Source organism: Echinococcus granulosus (assembly GCF_000524195.1).
Source record: "Echinococcus granulosus chromosome Unknown EG_S00113, whole genome shotgun sequence".
Classification (NCBI taxonomy): Eukaryota; Metazoa; Platyhelminthes; class Cestoda; order Cyclophyllidea; family Taeniidae; genus Echinococcus; species Echinococcus granulosus.
In genome coordinates this window covers 111,452-122,221 of record NW_020170493.1, presented here as the reverse complement: position 1 = coordinate 122,221, position 10,770 = coordinate 111,452, and the positions used below count along the sequence as shown (strand labels likewise).

At 46.0% G+C, this 10,770-nt stretch overlaps 2 protein-coding genes across 2 annotated transcripts; both read left to right on the top strand. All coding sequences in view use genetic code 11, as the record gives it.

The window, feature by feature from the left end:
- Nucleotides 1-2,052: 2,052 nt before the first annotated feature.
- Nucleotides 2,053-6,405, top strand: EGR_08630 (hypothetical protein; the record flags this gene model as incomplete). Its single annotated transcript, XM_024497879.1, has 8 exons — nucleotides 2,053-3,521; nucleotides 4,016-4,241; nucleotides 4,314-4,437; nucleotides 4,509-4,912; nucleotides 5,179-5,372; nucleotides 5,444-5,653; nucleotides 5,939-6,239; nucleotides 6,391-6,405. 8 exons carry the CDS (start codon nucleotides 2,053-2,055, stop codon nucleotides 6,403-6,405), a joined length of 2,943 nt encoding a protein of 980 aa, XP_024347704.1.
- A 2,872-nt stretch (nucleotides 6,406-9,277) lies between these two features.
- EGR_08629 (hypothetical protein) lies at nucleotides 9,278-9,915 on the top strand (the record flags this gene model as incomplete). Its single annotated transcript, XM_024497878.1, has 2 exons — nucleotides 9,278-9,397; nucleotides 9,700-9,915. The coding sequence occupies 2 exons, from the start codon at nucleotides 9,278-9,280 to the stop codon at nucleotides 9,913-9,915; spliced, it is 336 nt and encodes a 111-aa protein (XP_024347703.1).
- Between the last annotated feature and the right edge of the window lie 855 nt (nucleotides 9,916-10,770).

Below are 10,770 nucleotides of genomic sequence, written 5' to 3'. Positions count from 1 at the left end.
AGGACATTTATACAGATTCTAAACTCCCCAAGCTGCCAAGATAGGATGCATAAATAATCAATGATTTCTAAATATCGGCTTTAGTAAAGGAGTAATAAGTTAGTTGCTTAACAGTTTGTTTAGGTAAAGGTCCACCTCGCCTTGACCACTGTATTTCGCCGGCCAGGCTGGCCTCCAGGCCATGCCAGTAGGCCCAATACCTTTCCTTCCACTAGAGTATTGTATTAAAGTTGTCATTACTCATTTCTACTGCTAGATGATAAACCATAGTGGGGCGGAAAAAATGCATCCGCTACGGAAGGGGGATTCGGTGACGACTCTAAAAAGAAGGGCATATATACCAGCCTTGTGTTTTTCAGGAAATTTATTAACAACAAATGCGACGCCAGTCGTGAACCATTAAAAAGAGTTTAGTCTTAAAGTTCCCTTCTGTACCTGCATTAAGCTGTAGATAAAGTGAACTCGCGATACCACCTCCACTTTCCTACAAGCAATTATAACATGAATTGATAAGACTAGGCAGCTCCAAAGTAGAATCAACGTGACAAGGAAGAATGAAAGAGGAGACTTGTCCCCAAGAAACCGTTTTAAATGCCATCTGATGCTCCTTCGCCTGGGGATGGGCACACACGATGGCTAGCACAATTTCCCATCCCCGAATACATTGCCTACACAGGGCGAAACTCCAGATCCAGCAGAGTTGACAAGAAGGATTAGAGACTTTGTAGTCAAGTATTTCTTTACTTGCATAGAAATTTGTTGACTGGCACTGAGGTCTCGTGGGGGCCACCCAATAGTACTGACTACGCTGTGATGCCTGACGAGGGTGGTTAACCAAGGAAGAACCCAGAGACGAGGCTTTAGGGAAAAACAAAGTTACCTAAAAAGTTGGCTGTTTGCGTAACGGTGGATTTTGGTAAAAATCTATCTTGTCATGGCCATCATAACTTCTCCATGTGGGCTGGCATCCGAGTCATGCCAGTAGACCTAATGCTTAATGTATGTAGAAAATATATATATTGTCACAGAGTGCACTCTTTTTGTTTTTATAAAGGTTTAAAAAACCAAAAATCTAACAAAAATTGATAAGGCAATTCATTCAAAACTATGAATTATTTAACAGATGGTGAATCTACTTTACAAGCACAAACATCGAGCTAAATAAACAGAATAACGTGGGTTTTAAAACATGTGTTGCAAAGTGATTTAGCTATAATAAGTTAAAATATGCGGAACGCTATCCGTAAACAACTACATAATATGGTCTAAAAGATTTGATTATCATACGCTTAAAAATACATGTGTATGCACAATTTAAGCCAAAGTATTTGCCTTAAAAAACACTTAAGTGGCATACTTAGTAAAGTTGCCTAAAAATGTCTTAAATGTTTTGGATATGTTCTGTCACCTGATAATATTTGTTTAGATCTATCGTCGAGGAACCGCGTCCTGCAGCGTGGTCCCAGGAGAGCGTAAACGGGTCGGTATCCGTAGTCTCCTCGTTTTTCGTAAGTTCTGGAACTTGACACGGGTGATGTTCGAACTTCTATTTTTACGCCCTTACTTTACTCGAGGACCAATTTGTGGTCGCATACATTAAGATTATTTGTCTTGTGTCCACATTTGGGGTTTCATCTTTTATTTACTTCTCATTCAGAGTTATATGCATCTTTGAATGGATAAAGTTAAGCCGGCAATATTCTTAAACTTTTTCGCAGTCAGGTTTTTAAGTTTATTTACAGCTATTTCTGTAGGGAAATGAAGTCTTATAAGTCATCTTAATATTATACGAATAACTTTTTATGCAGACGGGAATTTAGAAATCTTGGTTCTAATAGACTTTCTCTTGGAATGCTGATAGTTTTCCTCTTATTTGGTTGGTTCCTATCCATCCTTCAAGTGCCAAAAATTTTTCGTTCTTTCTATTAGATGTGTCGGCATCACTGAGCTCTTCCAGTCGGAAATCAAGTCATAATATCTTGAATTTTTATTTCCACTTTCTGTTTGTATTCGATATACTAACCTTTACGAACAACGCTCTAGTTTAGCCCCATGGACCTTGCACCTATACTAATCGCAGCTTCCAGTTCTGATCCTCAAGCAGTGCAATTGGCAAGCACTCAGCTCGAGAGTATGTCTACCTCTGATCCTCTCTTCCTCTCTCAGCTTGCCAACGTCGTACTCTCTCCCACCGTTTCTCTTCCAGCAGCAGCTAAAATTTTCGGACTTGTCCATCTGAAAAATCTTATCTCCAACTCCACTCAGTGGTGCAACTTTGATCGAGCCCAGCAGGAATTTCTCATCACTTGTCTCCTTCAATATCTTCGTCAAAATTCTTCTCCGAGTCCGTTCGTCTCAGAAATTTTCGGTCGTGTTTTTCGTCACGAATGGAGCAAAGGTACCTGGCCCGAAGAACTCTGGAACGCAATCATCGAATTGGGTGCATGGACGCCGCTTCGACGATGTGTACAGCGTGCGGCTGCCCTGCGTCTCACACCGCGTCGACGAATTCTTGCTTCACACATTTGCACTCTCCTTCCACGGCTAGTTGGTCTTTGGATAGAGTCTAATTCTCCAGAGCTTCTACACACCATATACACTTGTATCACTGTGTTGGATGCCTCGGCAGCCGCTGACATGATGTCCACGCACGCAGCGGTAGTTGGAGGGCTGATCACTCGCGCAATGGCACGACTACTGTCCTCCGAATGTAAAAATCCCAAGCGCCTTGCGAAGTTACTCCACGCGGTATTATTCCTAATTCCATCAGAATTGCGCAGCTCTTGTGCTGTGTCTACACTAGAAACCATAGTATCAGTAGTTGAAGATGCTTCGTTAGACCGAAACACGATTCTCTGGTGCCTATCTCTCATTTTCAACCTCATCTCTGCGACCTTTCGCGACAGTGTGCCGAATGACCGACTTGCGAAGTTCCCATCCATCATGGCCGAAGCACGATCGCAAGTTCTTTCTTGGTTGTCATCCGCTAGCATCAAAGTTCCTCAATATAACAACGCGGTGTGCCTTCTCTTGAGCCTTATGCGCTCATGGATGCCGCTTCTACTTTCCGAAATTGAAGCACTTTCCACAGATCCAGAGTCCAGTTATTCCAGAGGTGGGGCTCACTGCGTTGATGATGAAGGCGATGGCTCGGCTTTCTTTGCCGAGTCTTTCTGGAATCTGGAACCCGTCTCCGCTATTGCTGACTTCATTCCCGTGAATGCTGAGGTGCCTCCTAATTTACGTCAACTGGCTGAGTCCACTTTCCGTTTACTTGCAAAGCATTTAAGTGAACACTTGGAGGCTATCCTGCCTCCGGCGATTGAAGAGTTGATGGCAGGCGAAGCCAAAATGAAGGAAGTAGGGCTGAGATGTGCACAGTTTTTACTTGAAATCACTCCGGGACAATGGTGTGAACGGGTGGATGCTCTTCTAACGATGACAGCGACGTCACTGGTGGAACCGCTAGTGACGGGTCGACGAATGTCTCTGATGGTTCATCGCGCACTTATTGGCTCGAAGTAAGTGATTCCAAAACTGTTATGAAACGGGAATTTCGTATTTCTGCCCTACAGCTGGTTGATAGGTAGGTGCAGCTTGTTCGTTAGCCAGAACTGCTTTTTATGTGGGTGACTTGCCCTCCTGTCGGGCTCCCAACCAGATAAAGCAATGAACATGACTTTGATACAGATGCCTTTGGTTAACAGCTTGTAAATAAAAGGAGATGCGGTGCGTGCGCATGTCGTAGTTGGATGGGTAGTAAAGAGTGCCACCTACCTGTAACATTGATTGACCCTGGTCTTGTGGGGGGCATCGTTGACCTTGACACATCAACCAATCAGAAGAGAATAAGGGCGAGGGCGACGCTCTAGATGGCTTGAGAATCAACCATGAAAATGAAGACACTAAGAAAATTGAAGCAGGAGTTAGTAAAATGATACAAATATAGTTTAAACTTGTTAGCTAATTTGTGCCTCATCAACATTGGAATTCTGCAGCTGAAAGTATTTTTCAGCTCGTCGGAAGTGATTCGTCAAAATTGCATCGCAACGCTACTACAGTTGATCCAGTACCTCAGTGCACAGTGCAGCCCAAAGAGCTTTCGGATCGCGATTCACCTTGCCGCCGCTTATTGCCTCTCTTGGCTCCTTGAAAACCCTCACTTCCCTCCCGATAGCCTTTCCAAAGCGCCCGCCTCTACGCTCCAACAAATTCTCAACTGTCTAGTTAATCTTGCTCAGGTGGGTCGATTGTCTACGTTCTTCTTGTAGGATCCAAAATATTCTTTGCTACTAGACTATTTGTCTTTGCAGGAGGTGGAAGAAGTCGAAACACAGCTTTTGGTTTTGCGGTATCTGCAGAGCATCTTTGAGAACGCAGATGTGGAGACGCAGTTTGGTTGCTTCATCAATGCAGTTCAGCAACTCTGGAAAATCGGTAAGGTCTAATCTCGTTCATTTACTTCCACGACACCTCGACAAATTAGCCACTGTCTTTTTTTCGGCCAGGTGAAGGGACTATGGCACTGCGAGCTAGTCTAGTTGACCTCGTAGCCACAGTCATGCGAGCGCTGAATGCGGACGTCACATCAGCGGCGGTGGCGTGGGCAGCGGAGCAGTTAGCTTGCCTCACAGTCTCCTCTGTGTTGGTGCCCGATCTCATGCGTTTCATACGACTTGGATGCGATGGAGGCGGCGACAGCGGCAACGCTGGGGATGTGGAGGTGTTGGGTGATGCCTGTCTTCGTCTCTGGCACTCCCTTGTCACTGGCAGCGGAGCTGTCTGGTTACCACCTCTGGAATCCCTGATGCCGCTGCTCATTGATAGCCAGTGTAGTGGAGGGAATGGATGCGAAACGGAGAATAGCGAACAAACGCTATATGCCAGGCTGGAGACTGCTGATCAGGCTCAGGTGCGGTTATCATTGTGTACCTCTTGAAGCGGCAAAATCTCAACACTAATTAAATTAGAGTTCATAGATTTGATTTGTTTGTGGCATCTAGGTAACCTCTGATGACACGATGACACCTTAAACAACCTTTACATGATTGTATTGGAAAGCCAGTAAATGAAAAACGGATGCAAAGCACTCCGGGCACTGAGTCGGCTGCAGCTGAGGTCATGAGACACAATCCTGAAACTCGTTCTCGAATGCCTTCCACCTCTTGTTCATTTTAGCTCTTCTTCGGGATCGCCACCGGTTGCCTCCGTCTCGCTGCCTCGTCGGCATTTCTCTCTACCTGGACTGAGGCCTTCTGGCGACCATTGCTGCGGGAAACTATCACTGCTAACGCCATGCGAGCGGACATTGTGGCCGCGAAATTCGCCAACTCTGTCATTGACGTTCCAGTCGAAGAAAAATTTGACCTCTTGTAAATCGATAAACTTTTGTTACCTAAATGGTTTGAGTAGTTATATTTATACCGGAATTTCAACTTAACAGACTGGAACAGTTGCAGCTGCTGACAGCATGGAGCAGTCAGTTGATCCGATTCCATGTTGCCTTCTCGCCGAGTGTCTGCTATTTGCTAATACTCCACACTCGAATCTCTCTTCTTCAATCACCTGTGGAGGCTCACAACGATTCAGCGTTCAAGAGCAATCAACTCAGACTGCTTCTGCTGGCACAGTTGGCAGCGTCTCCTGAGCACTGGTGAGTTGGGAAAAGATTGTCACATGAGGGAGGTAACACGCGTACTTTTATTCTACAATTTTTTTTCAATTCTCAACAAGTAATTTTTTCTCCAAAACAATATAGTCATGTTGGAAATCTGGTAAAGGTATCTAATATTGCCAACCCACATTTCGCCGTCTTTTTGTTAGTGTCCTCAAAAAGATCCTTTAAGTTTTAGATGAATAAACGATTTTACATTTTTCATGAGCTGCTGTTTCAATGTTAAACTACTTAAATGTTGTTAGTAGTAAGTATTTGTTGTAGGAACTTCTTGCTAGCCCTGCTGACCACTGTTGAGACAAGTGTGTCGACACCTCACGATTTCGCACAAGATTGCCTTCACCTTTCTACTGGATACAGCAGTCTCGTCAATGGAGACACAAGTGGCTGTCAGCGCTGTCTGGATGCTCTTCTCACGCGTATATTGGATCGCGCAGACGCACTTAGCAGCCGTCTCCACCGGCGCTGTTTCGCGCTTGCTTCGGTCTATTGCCTGCGTCATTTGACGCCTTCCGATCGGCTTTACGATGAATACCTGGAACCTGTGATCAGCCTTTGTGTTCAGGTTTGTCCATTTGTGCGATTTTGGAGGCTTTTTTTCTGCAGCAGGAGGTTTTGTCACTCGTATTCAGGGTTGATTGGTTTTATGACCCCAGATTTGTCTAAAAATAAAGTGAGATTTTTAAGAATTTCTGTTAAATTTTGTCTTAATTTAGTTAACCTTTCGTTAATTTTATTCATTCCTGCCCTCGTTCGCCGGTATTACCTTGACTTTTTCACTACCAAAAGGTCCTCTACGAACTAGACGACTGTCCTGTTACCGCAGTTGACGCGACTGCCTGGGTAGCTCCTCCTACTGTCGCTCCTCCCGAACAGCTAAAAGCGTCGTTACGATACCTCCTCGGTGACACCTCAGCCATCACAACATCACATGTGGATCCTGCTCTTCTGTCCCAGTTTAATAAAAAACTTGTCTGATTTTCACTGTTTTTGATTGGCTTATTTATATTTATTCATGAAGTCAGTTTTGTTTTTCGTTTTCGAACGTGTTGTTAACTGTTGGGGCGTTGACCGCTACACAAACAAAGTGTCATTCTGCTGTGGTGACAGGTCTGTCCTGTTACACCCTGGTAGTCGGTGCATAATTCATGCTCGGACCAGTCGGCACTTTGTTAATCAAGGCATCAGGAAATATTAGCGGTGTGTGCAGGTGTGGGTCGGCATGTTTTGATAAAAAAGTTTGTTGTGGTCATCTGAGGTGTGTCGTCTTCTATGGAACAGGGTGTTGTGGATGTCTGTGACCTCAGAAAATGTTTTTGTCTTTCCGGGATTTCCTGATTTTCAAGCCTTCTCAAACCTCCAGGGGTCCGTGCTCTCCTTCAGCTCTCCTGATTAGCCAATATCATATGACACTAAGGCCAACCGGTGCGCTGTCTCTACGTAGCAATGGAATCGTTCCACATCTCCAGCACTTGTCCACAATCCGCGTACCACGCTTACGCGTACACGGGTAGGCAAATCAAGAAGCCTTTGTCTTCTGACAGCTTAGACTAGAAGCTCGGGAGCATCCAAGCTCCAGTACGCAATCCGCAAGCTCGGACATAAGCTTCTTTGTGAGAGAAATGATCATGCACGAATTGATGCAGCTTCAGGAGGCTAGCTGCGGTTAAATACCGAGGCGACGTGAGGCAGACTAATCAGGGTTGAGGTGGTTTGTTCGTTCCGTGACGAAGGTCTATGTGTGTTAACTAGGCGGTGAGGCGTAGGACCGCAAATGCATTTGGCAGACCATCTTGACAGAGGGATGCACTTTCTACGCAGTGGATTTCGTTTCATTTGTTGAATGAATGGGCAAGCTCGATAGTCCCGGTTTGACGTGAACTCAACTAAGGAGTTGGTCTACTCCCACCTCGATCCGTCTGATGCATTACGAACTTATGACAAATTATCGGAATAATTGTTTCTCCTTCCTGCAAATTCGCTTGATTCCCTCTACTGCTTCTCTAGATGGTGGTGTTTGTGCTTCCTGGTTCTGTGTGTTGAGGAATCCATCTTCTATACCGGTAGGGTTTGCCACGACTTCCGGAGGGACTCAGGGGTGCTACGAGAACGTATTTATTTGCCATGTATTGTTCAACCTCAACCTCAAAGTTCCACAGTGAATCTGGAATGGAGTCCATGTTTTCCGCACTATGACCTTTTTGTGAGGGACATCGCTCCCTTTGTTGAGGCCTGTCCATTTGCATTCCCTCCCAGTTTCCTTAAGCCACTTTACTTATCCCCTAAGGTGATATCACTTCTTCCTGACTGGGCTGCCAACCCGCACCGACTGTCAACTAGTCAGTGAAATGTAGAGTTACCCACGATTTTGTGTCGACGCGACCTCCCCTGCGGTGGAAGCGAAGGTGTATACACTGCCGCGTGTTGCTGGACTGCGTACGCACTGGTTGGAGTTTGGTCAACCCTCCGACTGATCGGCTCACACTAGCGGATGTCACTTCATTCCCCACGGTAGCTGTCAAACATGAAGTTACTTCATGGTGGTTAACAGGCAAGAAGTACTTGAGAGGTGCGGGGCACGTTTAACCACGCTGAACGGTTCAGTTGGCACGTAATGACTACACTACTTCCCCTCTCCCTCCCTCCTTCTCTCATTCCAGTGTGGCTTCCCTAGAAGGCTGTGTAAACAAATGGAGGGGATGTACAAGTGGATACAGGACGGATGAATGTATGCGGGATGGATACAGCCTGATGGGTGGTAGAACGTATGGACTGATGCGGGTTGAATGTCATATCTGTCATCCCTCATTCCTGCGGGACTTCCCCAGACCTCAGAGAGGAACCCAGGTGCCAGATTTGAATCTCTAGTTTGTCTAGATTATCTCCAAACAAGCCATGTAAAGCATCCTTGAAGTGGCTGGAGAAAAGCTATCGAGACTGTCTACTCTGCGTCGTTTGTTGGAACAACACGGTCGCTCCATCGGTGCTGGCTTGAAGAGAGTCGGGTTTACACCTTTCCGCTACGTGTAGGTCTTGGCAGCTTTCTGGACCACTTGAAAGAAGACATTACACCTACATAAACCGGTTGGTTGCTGTAGAAGGCAGGCGTCTGCAGTGCTTGACTGAAGTACGGGAGTCTGAAAAGCAAAGTCTGTCTGAATGCTGGATGCTTCGGGTAAGGTGGAAGAAGATGCAATTGATTGATGCATACTTAGTGGATAGGTATATTAATAGAGCTATAAAAAGGCAATGGGTGGATAAGGGATAGATGGATATAGATGAATACCTACCAGATGGATGGAAGGATGGCTATCGGATGGAGTGGCTGATACTGAATGGATGGGTGGATAAATTGTTAATTCCGAGACGAGTTATACTAGAAAGCACTTTCTGGCCTTTAATCCCAATAATAACGCCCCATAGACGGGTGTATTCCATCACCTCGACTCGAATATTTCATCGGCCTGCTTTGACACCGTCATCCACACAAGTGAGCGAACCATTCCACATCCTGTGCGAATGCAATTAAATTGTAATTCAACCCTCCTCGCCCAGAACATCTCAAGTGGTTTCCTTTCCTGTAGTTATCTAAATTGAGGAATAATGCTTACGACCGAAATCGGTGAAGCCGATCGTAAGCCACACCGCATATTTTCGTCTTTAGGCCCTGCCCAGGCAATGCCAAGCAAGGCATTGCGTGTTCACGCAGCTCTAGCAACGAATGTGTGCAAAACTGACGCTAGCGCAACGATGTGCTGCCTCTAAGACACCCTAACCTTCGAAAGAATTCGGAATTAGCGTCGTGGACATTCCACCTCCATTCCACAACGTGGCCTTTGGGGCCTGCCAGTGGTCCTCCTTCGTTAGTAAGTAGTATGTTACCACCATCACCACCCAACCTTATCGCCACTTTGTTGGGTACTCGGAGGCGCTATGTATAACCTACATGAATCGTCAGGTGTCAAAACGCGGAGGGGAAAGGGCGAGCAACCGGCACTTAGACAAAAGGTGTGATCTGAAACCAGACCGAGCAGCGCAAGCATCGTCTACGTGACAGTGTCACCGCATGCCGCACTGTGATTGGTCAGTCGCGTGCATACAAAGTGAGCGTGCGCACTCGGGAATGCGCGCCTGCTCGCGTAGTTATCGATTTTGTGGTCCGACATGCGCATCGCTGCGCCCGCCGCCTTAACTCGCCCCTGCTTCAACCCGTGATATCCAAGGTGATGGGGAAAAACTGATTACTCTACCTTCTTATTGCCTTTATGTTTGATCTTTTCACATGCTTTGTTGGCAAGTAGACTAGTGACATGAGGTGATAAAGGCATTTGTTGTAGACACTTTATTTTTGTTTATTGCGGGTCGCGTCTTGAAGGTGAATTTTCAGCTTTGGCACTCCACTCCACCCAACCGCACCCTTTTTTTGCTTCATAATTTATTTGACCTTACTTTTCACTTTGTTGTACTATTTGAAAATATTTTACGTCAATAAATTCGTAACTTAATTTTGCTCCGCCTGTTGGGGCCACTCCAGACGTCCGCTCCACTCGCATTCCTTTCCACCTCCTTTAAGCTACTTTACTTATCTCCTAAGGCAGTATCACTTCATCCTACCAACTCGCACCGACGAATGTAAGCCAGTCAAATAAGCGGAATTATCAACAATTTTGTTTACCTTAAGTTGTTAACGGAGTGAAGCGTTTTCGCTGTACGCATGCTGGGTGTGTGTCAGTGTGTCGACGTGACCTCCAGTGCGGTGGAATCGCATTTGTATACACTGCTGTGTGCTGTTTGACTGCGTGCACACTGGTTGAAGTTTGGCCAACCCTCCAATTGCTAGGCTCACACTGACAGGTGTCGCTTGGTTCCGCAAGATAGCTGCCAAACATGGCGCTACCTCAAGCCACTTAACAGGCAGGAAGTACTTGGAAGATTTAGGGTAAAGACGGCACACAATGTCGACAAGTTTAACCAGTCCGCACTCCCATCTGATGATGACATTACTTCGGCCATCTCTCCTACCCTCCCTTCTACCCCCCACAGCTGCCACCGCTTATTTTAGTGCGGCTTGCCTGGACCTCAGGGGGGAACCCAGA